This window comes from Pecten maximus, chromosome 1 (genome assembly GCF_902652985.1).
Source record: "Pecten maximus chromosome 1, xPecMax1.1, whole genome shotgun sequence".
Lineage (NCBI taxonomy): Eukaryota > Metazoa > Mollusca > Bivalvia > Pectinida > Pectinidae > Pecten > Pecten maximus.
The window spans coordinates 45,772,923-45,794,648 of record NC_047015.1 but is presented as its reverse complement, the minus strand read 5'-3'; the positions used below and the strand labels follow the sequence as shown (position 1 = coordinate 45,794,648).

Genomic DNA, 21,726 nt, shown 5'->3' with positions numbered 1-21,726 from the left:
TGCTGAATTAAAGGCTGGCGCTACACGCACTGTTGGTTTCCTATGACAGAGTGGGGCTACTCCTCGCGGCTGTATAACAATTGCTTAACTGTGTATTATATACCATATAATCCACGCCATGTTTTAAAGACGATACATAACAAAAATGGACACTTGCAAGTATTTTTAAAGTTTTTAAACTTCTTGCAATATCATGGGTTCGCTGAGACTGTCTTCGTGTACAATTGTCCTTCTGGCTCTCCTGTGGAGTGTGGATATAACTCATGCTCAAACAGCAGCACATTTTCGGTCGTGGATAGACAATCCCCCGTTTAGTACATACAATCTGAAGATTTTTCCACGGAATTCACAAACAGAAAAAGTTGAAGTAGATGTTCAGTTTTACCTGGTAGCCATAACACAATTAAATGAACTGAACGGCTACCTCGATCTCGTGGGGTATACAGTGTTAACATGGACCAATGAACTCATAATGTGGAACAGCTCCATCAACGCAATGCAAGAGGTGATAATGGGGCAAAACAATTTCTGGAGACCATCCTTGGTCCTTGCCAACTCTGTAGAGTCCCTCACAGAAATGGGCGACAATTCCTACAACATCCGGATAAACAAAGATGGCGTTTGTGAATGGCAAATTGGCGTTGTTTCCAAGTCGGCGTGTTCCGTGGACGTGTCCTATTATCCTTTCGATAAACAATCCTGCAAGATTTCCTTTACGCCGTGGGGATACACCGACACACAGGTAAACTCATACATATGTCTGTTTTATAGCTTGATACTATTCCATATTGAATGCATATATCTAATCCGGTCGGTGATATCCTTTTCCACATTCGGCCTGTAAGAACCTATTTGTGTCCACATCCGGTCTGTGATATTCTCTCTATGTCAGCATTCGGTCCGTAACAGCCTGTCTCTGTCCTCATCCAGTCTATCATATCCTCTCTTAGTCCACATCCGGTCTTAAGAATCCGCGCTGTGTCCACATCCGGTCTGTAATATACTCTCAGCCACCACATCTAGTCTGCAATATCCTCGTTGTGACCACTTCCGGTATGTAATATATCCTCTCTTTGTCAATATCTGGTCTGTGATATCCTCTGAAGCTGGCGTCTCTTACTTTTAGATTATTTACTGTTTCATATTTGGCTTATATCATCAACACGGGTAGTTTATTGTTACAGGTGTGACAAAACTCCATCCACTCATGGTACTAATTTGGGTAGTTTATTGTCACAGATGTGACAAAACTCCGTCAACTCATGGTACTAATTTGGGTAGTTTACTGTCAAAGGTGGGACTTAACACCATCAACTCTGGGTATTTATTTGGGTAGTTTACACTCACAGGTGAGACTAAACACCATCAATTTATCTACTCTTTCAGGTTCGGCTTAATACTACCAGCTCCGAGATGGACACAGCTCTTTTCATGCCTAACGTTGAATGGACTCTGACCGGTACCTCCGTGGAGGCACTTTCTTCTGCATCTGCCTCCTACCTCGACTTCACCATCAATCTAGCCAGGAAACCCGGCTATTTCCTTGTCAACATGATTATCCCAATCCTTATTCTCGGCATGCTCAACGGTCTCGTGTTTCTACTTCCGGCTGACTCAGGTGAACGCGTCGGGTACGCCATCACAGCATTTCTCACATTTGCTGTATTTTTGACCATGGTATCTGACAACCTTCCGAAATCGTCAGAGCCAATGTCTCTACTATGCTTCTTTCTGACGTTGATGTTGATCATGAGCGCTTTATCGACTGTGATCACGATTATGACACTCCGAGTTTATCACCAAGATGACGACAGCCCGGTACCCATGTGGCTCAAACACGTAGTGGCCTTCATTACTTGTAGAAAGTGCAAGAAGTGGTGTGGACAAAAACTGGAGGCCATCGAAGAACCAAAACCTGGCCAGGAGGTCGAGGAGGAAGAATCGTCATCAGATGAGGACTCTGCCGAAGACGAGGACTCTGACGAAGAAGGAAAACGGAAGACAGAGGCGAAGAAACCCAAACCAAACAATGCCGACATCAAAGGTATCTCGTGGAGGGTGGTCGGTGGTACACTGGACGGGTTTTTCTTCTCATTGTTTGTTTTTGGTACTGTCGTTATATCGTGTGTATTCCTGATCCCCCTGGCCTTAGCGGCGACCTCCACGGAAACAGACGAGTAGCTCGACTTCCACGGAAACGGACGAGTTCGATCTCTACGGAAACAGACGAGTATATGTTTTATATATTTGGAGGTCAGATGCGACAGTGTGTAGTAGGGAAAGAATGGACACTTTCAATCTATCAAAGTGTGTCTCTTTTTATTCGTTTAGGAACGATTGCTAAAATGACAATGAACAGAAAGTGGGTTCTTAACAAAGGATTATTTCCTCGCGTAAAGGAAATCATGATAAAGATTACAGTTTTAGAATGTGACAGATGTTTTATCAATCATAAAATGTAATGTGAAATATGGCCGAACTCAATAAATTGTTGTTGTTTAAAGGGATTTAATGGTTCGATTTTCATCATATGACCTATAAGAAATTGTACAGCTTTTAAAAGTAATTAAGGAATTTAAAACTTATCACAAACGTATATGTTTTTCTTTTACTATATAAGCTGATAATAAATTCATTACCAAAAATGTGTCTCCTTTTATAATTATGAAGCTATGATCAAGACAACTGGTGCACGTGGACCCCATCTGACAAATGCTTACACTTTCCCAGCTCCATCCATTTTCAGTCGGTTGAAACGAGGTTTCGAGAAGTCACGTGGTTACCCGGCTATCTCCGATCAAAACAGCACAAAATCGAGTGTTTATCAGTGTAAGTTCGCAAATTACAACCTCTGTTTATTTTTTCACAAAAAAATGGTACAATTTTCTCAATAGTGTAAGTTCAAGTATTCCAACGCTTACCCGAAATCAAATGCCCGAAGAAAGAGGGCGAAATCTAGCAATATTCGATTTTCTATTGTGAAAGATGTCTATTATTTCTATGTTTGTTTTAATTTTTGGATTTTTTGGAAGTTTATCTGGAATATCTCTAATTTATGATTTCACACTGGTGCGTTCATTTTGTCGCTTGGCGCACTGTCGCTCAGCGCATGACGCTCTCTCGCTCATCGCATGGCGAGGCGCCAATGCGACAGTGCGACATTGCTGATATTAACCACCATAGTAAAACGATATTGAAAATAGCAGTAAACCTACATATATGCATAGTAACGCAAATGACGAAGGGATACAGCTTGATGATTCGTACCCTGACCGGGCCTCGAACTCACGATCTACGGAACCAAATCGCCTAGCCAGAAACACCCGCAGCTATATATAACTTCTTCTTTTTTTCCAAATAAAGGAAGTATCATGGATGATGGAAATTCAATTAAAGAAATACTTTACTTATTTGAAAATCTTACATTCTGTTTGAATAAAAGTGATTTGATTAAACTCGGATGGAAGGAATTTAATATTGTATCAGTCGAGAGTCAATCCCACTTCGAGGAAGAGGGGTTGGTGCCGAATCATTATTGAGTAATAGCGTTTTATTTAGAGTACGCTCCATTTCCTGATATCTTCATAACATACGAATATCACACTTCAATATTACAGTGGCGTAAGAAGCGCCCCCTCCCGTTAAAAGCTAAAGTTACGCAATACCTGACGGTACATTTATCGTTGAAGCCGTCGTTACTACTAATACAATTGTATAAGTAAAATAGCGGGCTGAAGTTAGCAGCGGATTCGTTATTCGTTATTGGGGATTCGAATCTCAAATCCGCTCCCGGCAGCGGATTCGTTATTCGAATCCCCAATAACGAATAACGAATCCGCTGCTAACTTCAGCCCGCTTAGTAAAATTACATATAGTCAGATAAAAAATAAAAATAATATTTAACATTAATTCCAATTATTATTTCACATGTCTATTGATACAATCGTTTATTTCAATGAATCATGTCTGCCAATGTTGAGAACTCAGGGAATATTTTTACTTCTCTTTTCTGTGAAATACGTTGAATTGTTTTTGGGAATTTTGCATGTTAAATATATCTAATACACTTGATTATTATAATTTTGATATCATCTGGCGATGAATATGCGGTAACAAGTTTAAAAACAAAACAATATAAAAAAAAATAATCCTGCGACGTCACGTTCCTTCAAACGCATTAAAGTTACTTTGTAAAATGTTTTTTTTTCTATTGCTATAATGACCGATTTAATTGTGAAAAAATACAAAGGCATCATTTCCGAAATAAAGAAGCCAATATTGTTTTGCCCATCACACATACATACACTGAATAAAGATACATATTCCCTCCCTGTTATTAAAATAATTATGCATATCCACATTTGTCGACCATTTCTTCAAAAGACTATCTAGAGAGACAGCTAGAAAAGACAAGTACAAGAGACATCTAGAGAGACAGCTAGAAAAGACAACTACAAGAGACATCTAGAGAGACAGCTAGAAAAGACAACTACAAGAGACATCTAGAGAGACAGCTAGAAAAGACAAGAACAAGAGACATCTAGAGAGACAGCTAGAAAAGACAACTACAAGAGACATCTGGAGAGACAGCTAGAAAAGACAAGAACAAGAGACATCTAGAGAGACAGCTAGAAAAGACAACTACAAGAGACATCTGGAGAGACAGCTAGAAAAGACAACTACAAGAGACATCTAGAGAGACAGCTAGAAAAGACAAGTACAAGAGACATCTAGAAAGACAGCTAGAAAAGACAAGTACAAGAGACATCTAGAGAGACAGCTAGAAAAGACAAGTACAAGAGACATCTAGAGAGACAGCTAGAAAAGACAACTACAAGAGACATCTAGAGAGACAGATAGAAAAGACAAGTACAAGAGACATCTAGAGAGACAGCTAGAAAAGACAAGTACAAGAGACATCTAGAGAGACAGCTAGAAAAGACAACTACAAGAGACATCTAGAGAGACAGCTAGAAAAGACAACTACAAGAGACATCTAGAGAGACAGCTAGAAGAGAATAGATAATTCCGAGCGTTGGCGTTGAAGCGTTACACACATGTTTGTGTAATTTATAAATCCGGGTTCCAGTTGTCTGTAGCACTGTTAACTTAACGAGTCGTGTAGTCTAACGTTAGAATTATAATCGTTTCAGCGTGAGAAGTTAAATAAGTGACTCTACACATTGTACCTTTAACATACTCATGGCGTATACATTGTCACGGCCATTTTGAAAACTTAGGGATAATACAGAACATTAGGTTTAGATTGTTAAGCTGACAGTGCTTTAGCAGTCCGGTAGTGCCATTGTAAGACGGGTGTACTTATTCGTATCACGTTTGTCTTTGTTTTTAGATACGTATCATGGACCAACTGACTGTCATTAATGATAACACCGTCATATGATCACATATTCTTTACCAAATCAAAGCAATACTGCGCATGCGCAGTTTCGTGATACTTGTTCAAAGTTGAATCACCCACATGTATGTTCATATAGCCAGTGTATTTGATTCGATGATTGTTTTGTTTAATGTAAAGTATCTTCAAATACCCATACATGTTATGACGTTTGGGTAGGGAATTCAAAATGGCGAGCCTTTTTCGCCTCTATGGAATTGTAGTCCTATTCTGCCTTAGTTTTTGGAATTTTGAAAGTGTTTTGTGTGCTACAAGTACGAATTTCAAAGAATTTCTGGACAATGAACCATTCAGAAGTTACAATAACAAAATTTTCCCGAAGATCTTTCAAATAGAGCACTTGGACGTTGACATTGAGTTTACTTTGGTTGGAGTAACCGATTTTGATGAGTTGAATGGAAACTTAGAAATAGTCGGTCTCGGTGTAATCCGATGGAAAAATGAACTCCTTACGTGGAATCTTGTAGATGACAACCCCATGGAGAGCATTCTGCTTCCACAGGAAACCTTTTGGAAACCTCCGGTTACTCTCACAAATTCTGTTGATTCACTGGCGGAACTCGGGGACTCCACATACAAGATTCGGACCGACTACGAAGGCAATGTCCTATGGAACGTCGGCTTAGTCGCCCGAACGGCTTGTGGCGTTGACGTCACACTCTATCCTTTCGACAGACAGTCATGCAACATCACATTTGCTGCACTGGGCTACACGGAAGATCAGGTGAGTGATACGGCCATTGATAGATATCTCACGCACCTCAATCAATACATGGCCAAAATGATAAATATCTCGCGCATCCCAATCAGAATGACCAAATAATTGAATAATGTTTCACGCCCTCAATCAGAATTACCAAATAAGTTAATAATATTTTACGCACCAATATCAGAATTGCCAAATAAGTTAATAATATTTCACGCACCAATATCAGAATTACCACATAAGTTAATAATATTTCACGCACCCAAATCAGAATTACCAAATAAGTTAATAATATTTCACGCACCCCAATCAGAATAACTAAATAAGTGAATAATAGTTCACGTACCTCAATAAATATAACCTTATAAGTGGTTAAAAAAACTAAATATATCACTTATTTGTAATATAGATAAATGTATTGAACTGTACATGTATATCCTTCTTTGTTCTTTAAATAAAAATCCTTTTATTTATTCATTTTTTCAGATCGTCTTGAATTCGTCAAACGAGATCGACATGTCCCTTTACATGGAGAATGTGGAGTGGTCGTTGGAGACAACCTCGGTGATGAGTACCGTTATAGCCGATGTCTCGTATGTTGTCTTTACCTTAAATCTGGCCCGTAAACCGGGCTATTTTCTCGTCAATATGATTATACCAATCCTCATCATTGGACTTCTCAATGGTCTAGTGTTTCTACTTCCGGCTGACTGTGGTGAACGCGTGGGTTACGCCATCACGGCGTTCTTAACATTTGCAGTGTTTTTGACGATGGTGGCCGAAAACTTGCCCAAAGCCTCTGAACCAATGTCACTGTTGTGTTACTTCTTGACCCTTATGCTAATGGTTAGTTCCCTTATCACTATAGCAACTATTCTGATATTGAGGGTCTACCATCAAGACGAGGAAGCCACGCCCCCAGAGGGCGTACGCCATCTTGTCGCCTTCATGACATGCCGGAAATGCAAAAAATGGTGCAGCAAAAGGAAGACAAGTAAGAACGCGGTGACAGACATGATCGACAACGACGATGATGACGACAACAGCGACGCCGAAGTGGACAGTATCCAGGCACCAGTGGATGACCGAGACATCAGAGGGATAACGTGGAGGATGGTGGGCGGAGCTTTGGACGGTTTCAGTTTCATATTCTTTTTCTTCCTCTCGTTGGGTATTACTGTTTTCTTCATGTATCCACTTGTTGTAGCTGGCCTGGAATGATAGGTTCGCGCGCAAAACAAAAAATGGCGTATCACGTGCTACAGACAAATACAGGTCACGTGATACAAACACTAACATATTATGTGCGACACTTAAAATTTGTCATTTGTGAGAAGTGATGCTGTTTCACATACCGAGACTATTCGTTGTTAAAATATTACGATATTTTTCATAATCAAACTTCAATAAGGCAGGGACTTGCTATTAAATTATCTGACGATTTGCCTGTGCCAGGAAGTTTGTTGTTTGAAGTCGACTTGTCGGTTATTATACAGAAATTACGTCGGGTTGGTAGACAAGACACGAGGTCTGATATTGACAGACAATTTACTCTAGAACAACGAGTCTGGGTTATCGTACCAAGAAACAAAAATACTACTGAGACTGTCATATGGGATACATTGTATAACTGGAACTCTCCTGTGTGGCAATGGTATTCCAAACTAACTTGTTAATGAAGCATGATTTACTATAGAGATATCGCCTTTACATGTATTTACATGTATTTTCTGGTGTTTCAATAAAGTGCTGACATAATAGTGTGTTTAGTATTGTGCTATTAGTTCTATTGTTCAATCATTAAATAGCAATTAAGCCGGAGCTATTAACTCTGTAAATACAGAATAAATTGCGGTCAGATACATGTAGCTTCAGGGTTGAAAATCAAAAGTACTCTTTAAAGTGATATTTTAAGATTCCAATATTCTAAATTGGAAGCTTTGACATCTTGAAAGTATGCGGTTAAGTAGGTAAATGACAAAACAGGTGAAATGGGTTCATGTTGGCAAATAGCAAAACTGATGATGTGTGTGAAAGTAGGAAAATAGCAAAACTGATGGTGTGTGTGAAAATAGGTTAATAGCAAAACTGATGGTGCGTGTGAAAGTAGGTAAATAGCAAAACTAATGGTGTGTGAAAGTAGGTAAATAGCAAAACTGATGATGTGTGAAAGTATGTAAATAGCAAAACTGATGGTGTGTGAAAGTATGTAAATAGCAAAACTGATGATGTGTGAAAGTATGTAAATAGCAAAACTGATGGTGTGTGAAAGTATGTAAATAGCAAAACTAATGGTGTGTAAAAGTAGGTAAATAGCAAAACTGATGATGTGTGAAAGTAGGTAAATAGCAAAACTAATGGTGTGTGAAAGTATGTAAATAGCACTAAAATGGGGTGAAATAACGCAAATGCCAACACAGCACGTACGTGTGAAAGCATCCTCGGCCCCAGGTGGAAATCCACGGTCGCTTAAACAGACAGTGCGACTTTAGCCTGGGGCCGAGGATGGTGTGGAAGGAAGTAACAAAGCAGATGGTAAGGATGAAAGTGTCAGAATGAAAAAAAGAATGGATGTACGTAGGTGAAAATAGGTGAAAGTAGGCCAATGGCGGACAGTATAGGTGAATATATTAAATTGCAAGACAGACGATGAAAACAAATGAATTGCGAGATAGATCGAAATGCAACTTCTTTCAAAACCAAAATAATACGGGGCATTATATTACTTACGTGCCGTAAAGATACAACTGCAAACGCTGATCAACACGAAATATAACATGATTTCACCAGTCATTGGTATATTTTTTTTTCAGAATAGGTCAGTGTCCCAGAATAAGTCTGTTTCTAAGAATAAGTTTGTATCCCAGAATAAATCTGTTTCTAAGAACAATTCATGTATCCCTGAATAAGTCAGTATCCCAGAATTAGTCTGCATAACAGAATAAGTCTGTATCTAAGAATAAGTCTGCATCCCAGAATAAGTTTCTATTCCAGAATAAGTCTATATACCAGAATAAATCTGTATCCCAGAATAAGACTGTATCCCAGAATAAGTCTGTATCCCAGAATAAGTCTGTATCCCAGAATAAGACTGTATCCCAGAATAAGTCTGTATCCAAGAATAAGACTGTACCCCAGAATAAATCTGTATCCAAGAATAAATCTGTATCCCAGAATAAGTCTGTATCCCAGAATAAATCTGTATCCCAGAATAAGTATATATACCAGAATAAATCTGTATCCAAGAATAAGACTGTATCCCAGAATAAATCTGTATCCCAGAATAAGACTGTATCCAAGAATAAGACTGTACCCCAGAATAAATCTGTATCCCAGAATAAGTCTATATACCAGAATAAATCTGTATCCCAGAATAAGACTGTATCCCAGAATAAGACTGTATCCCAGAATAAGTCTGTATCCCAGAATAAGTCTATATACCAGAATAAATCTGTATCCCAGAATAAGACTATCCCAGAATAAGTCTGTATCCCAGAATAAGACTGTACCCCAGAATAAGTCTGTATCCCAGAATAAGTCTGTATCCCAGAATAAGACTGTATCCTAGAATAAGACTGTACAATTGTACCCCAGAATAAGTCTGTATCCCAGAATAAGACTGTAACCCAGAATAAGTCTGTACAATTGTACCCCAGAATAAGACTGTACCCAAGAATAAGTCTGTATCCCAGAATAAACCTGTATCCCAGAATAAGTCTGTATCCAAGAATAAGTCTGTATCCTAGAATAAGACTGTACAATTGTACCCCAGAATAAGACTGTACCCAAGAATAAGTCTGTATCCAAGAATAAGTCTGTATCCCAGAATAAGACTGTACAATTGTACCCCAGAATAAGACTGTACCCAAGAATAAGTCTGTATCCCAGAATAAACCTGTATCCCAGAATAAGACTGTACCCAAGAATAAGTCTGTATCCAAGAATAAGTCTGTATCCCAGAATAAGACTGTATCCTAGAATAAGACTGTACAATTGTACCCCAGAATAAGACTGTACCCCAGAATAAGTCTGTATCCTAGAATAAGACTGTACAATTGTACCCCAGAATAAGACTGTACCCAAGAATAAGTCTGTATCCCAGAATAAACCTGTATCCCAGAATAAGTCTGTATCCTAGAATAAGACTGTACAATTGTACCCCAGAATAAGACTGTACCCAAGAATAAGTCTGTATCCCAGAATAAACCTGTACCCCAGAATAAGACTGTACCCAAGAATAAGTCTGTATCCAAGAATAAGTCTGTATCCCAGAATAAGACTGTACCCAAGAATAAGTCTGTATCCAAGAATAAGTCTGTATACTAGAATAAGACTGTACCCAAGAATAAGTCTGTATCCAAGAATAAGTCTGTATCCCAGAATAAGACTGTACCCAAGAATAAGTCTGTATCCAAGAATAAGTCTGTATCCTAGAATAAGACTGTACAATTGTACCCCAGAATAAGACTGTACCCAAGAATAAGTCTGTATCCCAGAATAAACAAGTATCCCAGAATAAGACTGTACCCCAGAATAAGTCTGTATCCAAGAATAAGTCTATATCCAAGAATAAGTCTGTATCCCAGAATAAGACTGTATCCCAGATTAAGACTGTATCCAAGAATAAGTCTGTATACCAGAATAAGTCTATATCCAAGAATAAGACTTAACCCCATAATAAGTTTGTATTACAGAATAAGTCTTTATCCCAGAATCAGTATTTTTTTGTCGCTATACGTGGCGAGAAAAATCGTCTGGATTACTGTGGGAATTTTACTACTGATATTACATTCCGTTCCCAAAATGGAGTTCCGGGGATTCGGAATCCGAATTTCCGGACTGGTCAGTACAAATTACGTTACGGAAATCCGTTCCCGGACATTTCCGTCCGGATTGTGAGTTTTCCGGACTATCGGCGTCCGGATTATCGCGGGTCCACTGTATATCTTATCATTATTATATATATGTACATTCTGATAGCATTCCAAATATCATATATACCAGTATCTTAATCTTGGCATTATCTTAAATGTCACCAAGAAATCTTTATTCACCATTATACTAATATTCCTTAGTAGTATTCCCGAGTAGTATTGTTTATTTGCAGTTATTCCGATACTCCCTAGAAATATTCTTTATTCGCCATTAATCTAAATATTACCAGTATTCTTTATTCGTTTCACTCTAATATTTCCCAGTATTCTCTAAACCTACCACATAATTAAAAGTAGCAGGTTAACACCTGAGAAAAAACCACTTCCCCTTACGCTGTGTATACCCACCCGTACATGCGTATCATTTATCTAGATCTAGATTGTTCAGCTTGGATCAAAAATACATTTATTATACCCGAAACGCCCGGTGATGAAATGATAACTCCATATCTTCACTTTTAATCGACCTTTGTGGACCTGGTAGGTTTTCATCAACAATGTAAACCTGTAGAGCCCGAGACATTAGCCACACATCACCTAACGAATTATCCGCTCGGGCGGAGCAGGAGAAAGGTGTTTATGTGACGTCACATAATAGAACATGCCTGGGGTTTTGTAAACACGGAGGAGCTTTAGGGTGTTGGATCCTACACCTGTAAGGGACACCATTCATACACAATAATTATGGCTTCGAACTTCTGTCTGACCTCATTATTTACAATGAACAATCTCACTGCTTATGTTATCAAACTAAAGGATGGAAATTTAAAATTGCGTCACCCTACAGGTGCCCTCCTCTTTTAATTGCTTTGCCATTTTATTGTGTTGATGTCGGGAGGACAACTACACAGGTTCTCGATGCCTGCACCGCTGTACTCGTCAATTCTGCTGACATGTGTCGTCCTGAGCTCCTGTATTTCAGCCGACAACCTTACAACAGTGACTAGTCAAACCATGCTAAGTTTCTTCGATTCCGATATTTTTTCAAAGTATAGTGTACATATCCGTCCGGTCAGTAATTTAGAAGACAAAGTGGACGTTCGAGCGAGTTTGACACTTCACTCCGTCACTGAACTGGATTGTGTTTTAGGTGCCCTTCACACAATCGGACATTTAGAGATAAAATGGACGGACAGACTTTTATCGTGGAAAAACTATTCGGAAAGCTTCAAGGACATAAAGAACATAAGAATGAGATCTTCAGACGTTTGGATTCCTCCAGTTGTCGTCACCAATCCATTCGAAGATACTGGCGTGATAAATTCCGGAAGTGACGTCATTATAATTAACGATAGTGGTGAAATGACTTGGAAGCCTATGATAATGACGAAGTCGTTGTGCACGACAAATGTTCAGTACTTTCCATTTGACGTTCAAACGTGCAATATTTCCTTTGGAATTGTGGGATACAAACCAAGTGAAGTAAAGCTCGGTACTACAAAAGGTGAGGGAAACATTGATATTGTCTCTCTAAATACTAATACAGAATGGAACGTTGATCAAACGAAAGTGTATAATACGCTTTCACAACACAGTTCCGTTATTCATTTTGAGATTAAAATGTCACGTAAACCTGTGTATTTCGTCATCAATCTGCTCCTTCCTGTCCTTCTGATAACGGTATTGATCACGTGTTCCTTCATGATTCCTGCAGAGGAAGGTCGCGGACAGATGGTCTCGATAGGATTTATAACTTTGTCGTTCTATTTTATATACACCATATCATTCCTACCGAGGGCTTCGGACACAATGACCTATCTCGGCTACTTCTTCATGTGGCAGATGATATACAGTGTCTTCGTCTCTGTGTCAGCCATTTTATCAGTATCCCTCTATTTTAAGACAAACAATGACAAAATTCCAAAATACTTACATATACTGATATCGGGTATTATTAGAAAAACCAAAACCAAAAGGAAGAAAAAGTGTAGCCATATTACCCGCATAACGGTAGCACCTCCGGATCCTGAACGGAGGAATAGCATCATTATTGACCCCCAAAGGAGTCCTTGTTGTCCGGATAACGAGGCTTCGGACATAAGGTATATGTATCCAGAAATTAATCGTCAAGTATCCATTCTATCACAAACTTCGATAGAGGTGTCGGAACAGAGCGATGTCGGTGTTGAGAGACAGATTACTGGTTTAGCGAGACAGACCAGCGAGTCTTCAGGCTCGTCCAGCTCCTCCAGCTCCTCCAAGGTCAAACGTGCAAGGAAGGTTTCGCCCGTGCTTCATAAAGACAATGAGACTTTAAACATACATGAAGGACAGCTAGGAAATTCTACTTTGCATCCCGATGAAAATACAGGCAAAATATCCAACGTCAATGTCAGGAGGTCAAGTCAAAAGAGTGTTCACTGGAGAAATGAAAACGATAGTAATGAAAACGAGGCCAAGGGTTTCACCAGTGATAAACAATGGCGGACTTCCAGTATCCGGTCTCGTGGCAAAAGTCAACAACAAAACAAACACGCACAGACTTGTGTTGTGATTTCAGACAATGCAAAAGATACAGATGGTCTCAGTAAAAAACAAGGATCAGCTCAGTCTCGTAAATCAGGACGAGACCGGAACCGGATATCACAGGAATTATCTAGTAAACAACTCACATGGAAACAGGTTTCGTTAACATTAGATAAAATATTCCTGTTGTCCTATCTGGTTGTTAACGTGCTTATTTCTACGTTCTTTCTCTTTCCACTTGCGGCACGCCTCTAGTCGAAATCTTCCTCTCTTTGTTACGCTTCTAGTCATTGTATATCTCTTTTTATCCTGCAACTGCCAGCGCATTGTCGGAATACACCCACCCTATATATTTTCGCTGTATACGGCAGTAACGGAAAACAGCTGTATTTTGGAATCTTAGCACGTGCGTCAATTCGACTGACCTACTTCAAAGTGAAACAACGTTTAAAAGGCGAACATATTTCTGTCATTTTTGACACCGTTTCACTTCAAAATGATTATTTTTGATGATTATTTTTTCATTGTTGCAGGATAAACAGTGTCTTAAAATATAAGCTCTAGGCCAAGGCTCGCCATTTTTGTCTTTCTTTACCCTCGCCAAAATACAGCTTATATTTTAAGGCACTGACCATGTATTCTCTATATCTTGACCTGTCCCTAAATTACATTATTGTGTTAAAAGGACGCAAACAATTTCAAACCAATCTTTCCCCTCAGACCCACTTGACAACACACGCCTCCTTCCTATGACGGCATGCCTCCTGACGTCGACTATGCTTTTTCTATGACGTCATGTCTCAGGACGTTGCCTCTCTTCCCTCTGGCGGCGCGCCTCTGCCGACGTCACGCTTCTTGACATCGCTTTTGTTTTAACTATGACGTCACGTGCACGCCTCAGGGCGTTGCTTCTATTTCCTATGACGTCACGCCTATTGTCGTCTTGTTGTTGTTCACGCAGCGTCACGCCTCTAGTCAACACCAACTCTTTCCTTGGCGTCACGCCGTTAATTTCAATTGTTTCTTTTCTCTATTATTGTCGTAATTTTAAATGTGTACCGTTTCGTAATAAATGCTTAAATTTTACGTTCATGTTGTATTTTATTTATTTAGTGTATCCCTTGAATTTTTTTTTTGCAGCCGTTTACCAAACAGAAAATATTCTAAATCAATTAAGTTGGCGCATAACGCACACGAAACAAGTCTCAATTACAAGCTGTATTTGTCAGGAGAGAATAATACAACACAGCATTCCTACATTCCTGAGAATTACAACAACAAAAAATGGTGATGGGGTATAAACAGTGACAAAAACGGATCTGCATTCTAAATTATATGTGTTGTAATATTATGAAAAGAAAAAAAACAACAACACTTGCTTGTGATTAATTTGACAGGGGACACCCAACCTAAATACTTTCTCTTTGTTTTAGTATGACAACATTTGATAACTTTATATATTTTTAATAACTGTTCGTGTTGTTTATTTTACATCGATCGTACGATGGTTATCGGAATTGAAAGTTTCTTTTCATTCTTCCTTTCATAACTGTATTGACATTAACATATCTTTAAGATGTGGATTACTCTAAAACATAACAGGAACGTTATATAACGTCGGTATATTCGTAAACATACTAGATAAGGCGACAAGGCTGCAATAATGTACTAGTTATTATAGCCAGTGGTTTTTGTAAAAATTTATAATTATTTGATTAAATTTTTATATTACATGCTGTAAACAAACTGTCCATATATTTTGATTAGACAATCGTAAGTTTAGTAGTAATTTTGAATAAGTAATTGCCTAGCTTGGTAAATAGATACGCCTTAATTGTCTACCATAAATAGATACATGTACCCTCATCTAATTCCATCCCATCCTATACCAACATTGTTGATAATAATTAATTAACTGTTACTACGATTACATCAATTAATATGATTAAGACGATCTCGATCTGGAATAAATTTGTTTTATCAAATATTTTCGAAAATTAAAACGTATATTACTTAATAGTACACATCGAGTTAAAACACATACTCGGAGATCTACTGACGTATCGATTTATCAATATCGGTAGTATCACTACAATAGACGGCCGTAAGGACAGTACAGGGGTACGTCCATGTGTTGTATAAGATGTTGAGATGACCTATATGTTCTGGGATCAAAAATCAGAACCGATCTCAGACCTGAACAGGAAAGCTCATTTTACATTGGGTACATGGTGTCGTGGTGACACCGAAATATTATTGCCTGGAGTTAGCCAACCTCGTCCGTGAGATGTGTATCTCCACGGCACCATTGTGTGCTGAACCATTTTGGTCGATATCTAAAAACATCAAACCAATTAACGACTCTGACCTGTGCTTTAACTTACAATACGTCATTCAAATTGGACATTTTCCAGGCCGCAGAGCAGCGAAAAACCTATTGATGACCGCATGCATGATTAAGTTAAAATAATATCTCAATTAGATAAGAGAACGTTCTGGAGTTAATGGTTGTTAAGTAATGTGGGGTGTGTGATCGGAATCAATATTTAACTGAAGTACGAACTTAAACAACATATGTACAGTATGTTTATGTTCGTTAATTAGAACTATTGTTAGTCAATAAATGGTAATTACATTTTTGCTTGAAGTATACAGCCTACAGATCGTGATGACCCCAGCTTGTTGACCATGATGAACCTGTACGTCAGTATTTGAGGTCAAGGTCAACGTTGTTCCCAAAATAGTATGTATAGTACTGTGAAGGTACCTTCATACAAAGTCTTAACATGGAATATTGCCGAAATACACCGCGGGAAACCAGCATTCTGGGACTTTATGTCAAGTCAAATGAATACGGTTACTGTAATACCAGGTTTCACTTCCAATAAAGTCTTAGGTCTCAACGTATCGACAGCCAAACATATGTTGCGATTTTCCAATTTTGGAATATGATACTGTGAACTCTAATTATTTACTTGCATGCTTATTTTGAAGTCAATTTATAACTACTATGGCTGTTATATGTTCTGAAAATCTTTATTTCAGTGATTGAGGTCAAAGGTCAAATACAGGTCACACATTGTTCCTTAATTCGATACTTGCCACAACGTCTTCACCTGATGTATCGGCATGCATGTACCAAGTGGGATAATCATGTATGAAAACCTCTGTCGAAATTTACGCTAGAAAACTTTATTTCAGGGAAATTTCAGTACTAAATGGTCCAATTTTGCACACACTACACCGCCTTTATCATGTATACGATGTATATAAAAAAAATGTATACGACGGTATTTGCCAATACGATGTATATTAAAACTTTGTTGGCAGCTGGCCGAGCCGTTTGATAGGATGCTCCTTCTTGAAACGCGAACATAGAGATATTCATAATTTTTACTGCTTCGGAGTAGAAGGCATATCCGAGTTACCTACCCTTAGTCAAGGTCTAGGGATCGCAACAGCCTTGTCACACACGGGCAAAGGGAGGTAACTAGTGATATAGGGGCGATCCTACCTAAACAATGGCTTATAACTACATAAACTTGAACGGCAACCGTGACTCATAGCGTAAAGGCTTTATTACAATACATGTAGCTGTGTAACTCAAACGGATGAGAATATATGTTTGTAGAAAAGTCTGCCTTTTAGACTACACATCCCCTTTTTATATACAACAAAAAAAATCACGTTTTATTGTCTCGTCTGGAGTACTTCCCTTCACATTTAACATAACTTACTCCGGTACAAAGAAACTAAACTGTATGTCAATTTTATGAATCAGAATCAGACTCTGTACCCACTTCCAAGAAAACTGCTATATCCGTGATGGAAAGAAAGCACACTTGTTTCTCAATGCTCTGGTTTCCCATAATTCCACCCAAACACAAATTTAATGTCTCCTGCAATCCTTATTGGATACTAAAGCGAAAACGAAAACTTCTTATTAGCAAAAAATGTTATTTTTATTTTACAAGAGTAGCTATATCAACGATGAATTGATATACGTCACAACAGTATTTCAGTAACTCGTCACAAAGCGTGAAGTCGTCGAGTGTCGCTGGTAAACGTTTATAATTAGGTTTGGTACTGATATAAAGACAGCTACCATGCAATAAACCTACTCATAGGCTTAGTGTTATGACAAGAAAAAAATGAGTATCAGTATCTGGTACGAATTATCTTTCCCGAAAGCAACACCCGGATATGCGGGAATCCGTATTCAAACAGGTTTGCAGCTAATGTGATGCTTCAAATGAAAAATATCTCGATATCATGATGTGACGAGGCATTTAAAACATCAGATTAGGTACATGATGGGCTTGAACCCGGCTCCTCACCTTTTTACGGGACGCCAACTCATACCGGACACGGACACAGGTCATTGTAGTGGGTAGATTGGCGGCTGTGATACCTCCACATGGAGTCGACCCTAGGCGAGACACAACATTCCTGTCAGACATGTCACACAGGATGTAATACAATCAGAGGCTCTGTCACATTATAAGTCTAAAGTCAATAAAATTGTATTTACACGACATACGAAGAGTTCTACGCTCAACATAGTGAGAAAATAAATAATAAATAGTGTTGTTGTTTTTTCTGATGAAGTATAATTTGGATACCCAACTCATTCACCAAAACTCAAATTCCAGTGCACCCAGTCTGTTTTTTACTTGTATTTACAAAAAAAATCCCAAAAAATAATAATAATAATAGCAATAATTGTCCCTCTGTCCCTCTGCTGAGTGTCGAACTCCGTTAAACGGCTCACTGAATTATTGTAAAGATGTGTCGCTAGAAAGTCTTACTTAGCCTCTTTAGTGCTCAGCTGAAATGTCTAGTAAACTCACTAAGATATATACAGGAAAAACACCAAACAAAACAGGAAATTAAACAACAGAAACACTGTGAGGAATACACGATCAAACGTTTCCGTAATTTGTCGCCAATTCACAGCGGCCTCTTCGGGACCTGAACGGATTTCGGTCTTGATATCGTTGACACTGGCAGCCAGTTTAGATTCTGATTTTTCAGATTGTCCATACTTTGACTTACTATCCATCTCCGGTAATTCGGATATCGTCTCTTCAGGCCTAGGGCAGATTGGAGATATTTTCCGCGACAGTGTACGTTGCCGAATAAAGAGATGCATATGAACTAGCACTTCCGGTATAGCGTCGGCCTCATCCTTGTGATATGTGGCGTGAAGCATGATGGTTGTTATGGTGATAAGAGTGCTGTCCATCAACGTTATCACCAGGAATAGAGAGAGCAATGACATAGGATCAGATCCCTGGGGCATGTAGTCGCTCACCATGGACTCAAATACCGCGAATGATAATAGTACAGTTATAGCGAAGGACACACGTTCACCGGACTCTATAGGGAGAGCGAACACGCATGGGTTGAGCAGGGTCAGAAGCATTATAGGGATAATCACTGACACAACGAAGTATAATGGCTTTCTCTCAATCTCTATAGTAAAATTGGCAAATCCCACACTATCCTCCAGATTGTCTTTTGTTATCGGGAGGGAATTTACCTCCACCGACGAAGATTTCACTTTCCACTGACCGTTGTTAGAGAAATGGTCAAACGAAATGGTGTCCCGCATTGGAACTAGGCTGATTTCCTCTGTCTGGTATCCAAAAGGAGAGAGGACCACATGACATTTTTGAACATCGTACGGAAAATACGTCACATCCGCTACACATGCCGACTTAATGATCCCAATCCTCCACCAATTCATCAGACCCGTGAAGTCCACGCGCACCTTGAAGTTACCCTTTGTTGATATATGTACGGTGTCGTCCGCTGCCGTGGTGAGAACCATTTCCGGTAGCCACACGGATTCCTGAGGAAGTGTAAGTGATTTCAGACCACCACAATGTTCAGGGTTCCATGTAAATCTTTCCTCTTTCCAAACGGAATTAAAAATGACAGTCAGAGTTATTGTACCCGATAGTTCATCCAAGTCGTTAATGGACATTATCCCCATGGACACACGAACCTCCACCGGCTTTGCTCTGGTTCAAAACTGGCCGAAGTGCTACAGTGTAGTTCCGAAACAGTTGTTTGTACAGTCTTTGTGCTTCCGGAAGCATAACAGGAGTCACATTTCTCCCAAATAGCCAGACTAAGAATACCATAAACATCAGTTTTCCGTGCATTTTTGAGCCACTAAAAGGACCAGCGTTACATTGTTAATTCAATATATCAATAGACCTTCGGTCAACACAAAATGAACATGGCATACATATTGTGGCTTCAGTCGATGCAAAGAAAGACTGGACGACATTCCGTCGATTAACTCTGATGTTTTTCCACAGAATGTTGGACTAGAATTTAGAGACTACAGCTACAAACGTTCCTGCGCAGAAGACTCACTGGATGCTGACTGCCTGTCTGCCCGACTTCTCTGCCTCCAAACCGAATACGTAATTTTGTTTTTCTTGACAGATTCAATACAGATTATGCCTCGAGGATTTAATGAGTGAAAAGAAACGGCAATAAATTAAGTTTGTTTACTATGGAGGCAGATTGTCAATATATAATCCCCATGACAATATTTATACAGATCGAGACCGTTATCCAATCCCACTGCTCATCCTTTTATATTAAAAATCACCAATTCACTACACTAGCTTCTGACCGTAGTACACAAACGGCAATATGGTAATTGCCTCCGATTTAGCGTAGTTTCATGTTGACATACGTGATTAAAGTCTGTAAAAGTCATCATAAACGAAACGAAGTCGGATTTCTAACAATATTTATGACAAGTGGGCCGGGAAATGTTATTGTTCCCGAAGAGAGAGAAGTACGTGTGTACTTTTCCGTCGATAAGTCAGTATACCCCATAAATAGGTCAATTGTCAAAGCACCCGTCATCTTCATAACATACGTTATATACCCGTACACCAGAAATTGGTACTATATGAAGGTGGCGAACGATCGACACACAGGTACATATAAGTTTTGCAATTATTGGCAGTACGTAACACATTTGGTTACTTCACAATTAAACGCGTGTTAGATTGTATTTATTGTCAATATAAATGACAAAGCGAGGTTGTTAATTGGATGTACGGAATGTTGATTAAGTTTCATCAAAAAAAATTATGAATATTTTCATAACTGTCCGATCTCACAATTGGGTATCAAAGTTAATAAGCAAATTGAATGGAAATTGAAGAGTGTACATGTATGTCATCGGTCAATCGCAGAATGTGAATCCCTTGTCATGATTCGTCTTGACCTGTTACTGTGATTTCGGTACCAGGTACAGTGTGTAAGAGGGTCGCAGAATCACATATTGGTCACATATATAATGTCCATGCACGAAATACTGTAAATCTTTGTAAAACCTACATGTGTGTCATTCGTTCGCAAGAAAATATAACGATCTTCATTTCTGGCAGTTTTATCACATGGTAAAGTTCAGTATTGTATCGATACTATTATAACTACCAGGGCGACACTGTAATCCTTAAACATATATTAGATTGTATGTAACACAAAATTCAAAAACACCTGACATAGTTGTAGTTTATCAGTAAGTCAATACAGTTATACATTCAAGACATCCAGCATCGCAGGAAAGTCAATATTTAAAACCACCCTCAGTATATTTATGAATAAGTCAATATTCAAAACCATCTCCAGTGTATTTATAAATAAATGAAAATTCAAAACCATTTTCAGTGTATCAAAGAATAAGTTAATATTCAAAACCATCTTCAGTGCACTTATAAATAAGTTTACATTCAAAGCCATCTTCAGTGCACTTATGAATAAGTTAAATTCAAAACCATCTTCAGTGTATTTATGAATAAGGTTAATTCAAAACCATATTCAGTATATTTATGTATAAGTTGATATTCAAAACCATATTCAGTGTATTTAAGAATAAGTTAATATTCAAAACCATCTTCAGTGAATTTATGAATAAGTTAAATTCAAAACCATCTTCAGTGAATTTATGAATAAGTTAAATTCAAAACCATCTTCAGTGTATTTATGAATAAGTGAATATTTAAAACCATCTTCAATGCATTTATGAATAAGCTAAATTCAAAACTATCTTTAGTGTATTTAAGAATAAGTTTATATTCAAAACGATCTTCAGTATATTTATGAATAAGTTGATATTCAAAACCATCTTCAGTATATTTATGAATAAGTTGATATTCAAAACCATA

At 38.4% G+C, this 21,726-nt stretch overlaps 3 protein-coding genes across 3 annotated transcripts; 2 read left to right on the top strand and 1 right to left on the bottom strand.

The window, feature by feature from the left end:
• The first annotated feature begins 131 nt into the window (after window positions 1-131).
• LOC117328072 (neuronal acetylcholine receptor subunit alpha-7-like) lies at window positions 132-2,639 on the top strand. Its single transcript, XM_033885440.1, has 2 exons — window positions 132-742; window positions 1,387-2,639. The coding sequence occupies exons 1-2, from the start codon at window positions 194-196 to the stop codon at window positions 2,179-2,181; spliced, it is 1,344 nt and encodes a 447-aa protein (XP_033741331.1). The 5' UTR covers window positions 132-193; the 3' UTR covers window positions 2,182-2,639.
• A 2,904-nt stretch (window positions 2,640-5,543) lies between these two features.
• LOC117328001 (neuronal acetylcholine receptor subunit alpha-9-like) lies at window positions 5,544-7,877 on the top strand. Its single transcript, XM_033885337.1, has 2 exons — window positions 5,544-6,143; window positions 6,612-7,877. Exons 1-2 carry the CDS (start codon window positions 5,589-5,591, stop codon window positions 7,344-7,346), a joined length of 1,290 nt encoding a protein of 429 aa, XP_033741228.1. The 5' UTR covers window positions 5,544-5,588; the 3' UTR covers window positions 7,347-7,877.
• A 9,591-nt stretch (window positions 7,878-17,468) lies between these two features.
• LOC117335343 (neuronal acetylcholine receptor subunit non-alpha-2-like) lies at window positions 17,469-20,051 on the bottom strand. Its single transcript, XM_033895279.1, has 2 exons — window positions 18,581-20,051; window positions 17,469-17,954 (listed from the first exon to the last, which is right to left on the bottom strand). Exons 1-2 carry the CDS (start codon window positions 19,521-19,523, stop codon window positions 17,815-17,817), a joined length of 1,083 nt encoding a protein of 360 aa, XP_033751170.1. The 5' UTR covers window positions 19,524-20,051; the 3' UTR covers window positions 17,469-17,814.
• Window positions 20,052-21,726: the final 1,675 nt, after the last annotated feature.

What these genes read in the sequence shown, in the direction of transcription:
- LOC117328072 (XM_033885440.1), top strand. Translation starts at nt 194, where the DNA reads ATGGGTTCGCTGAGACTGTCTTCGTGTACAATTGTCCTTCTGGCTCTC. An exon ending in GGGGATACACCGACACACAG is followed by an intron (nt 743 to 1,386) that starts GTAAACTCATAC and finishes CTACTCTTTCAG; the next exon opens with GTTCGGCTTAATACTACCAG.
- LOC117328001 (XM_033885337.1), top strand. Translation starts at nt 5,589, where the DNA reads ATGGCGAGCCTTTTTCGCCTCTATGGAATTGTAGTCCTATTCTGCCTT. An exon ending in TGGGCTACACGGAAGATCAG is followed by an intron (nt 6,144 to 6,611) that starts GTGAGTGATACG and finishes TCATTTTTTCAG; the next exon opens with ATCGTCTTGAATTCGTCAAA.
- LOC117335343 (XM_033895279.1), bottom strand. Translation starts at nt 19,523, where the DNA reads ATGGGGATAATGTCCATTAACGACTTGGATGAACTATCGGGTACAATA. An exon ending in CGAATTACCGGAGATGGATA is followed by an intron (nt 17,955 to 18,580) that starts GTAAGTCAAAGT and finishes TGTCTCGCCTAG; the next exon opens with GGTCGACTCCATGTGGAGGT.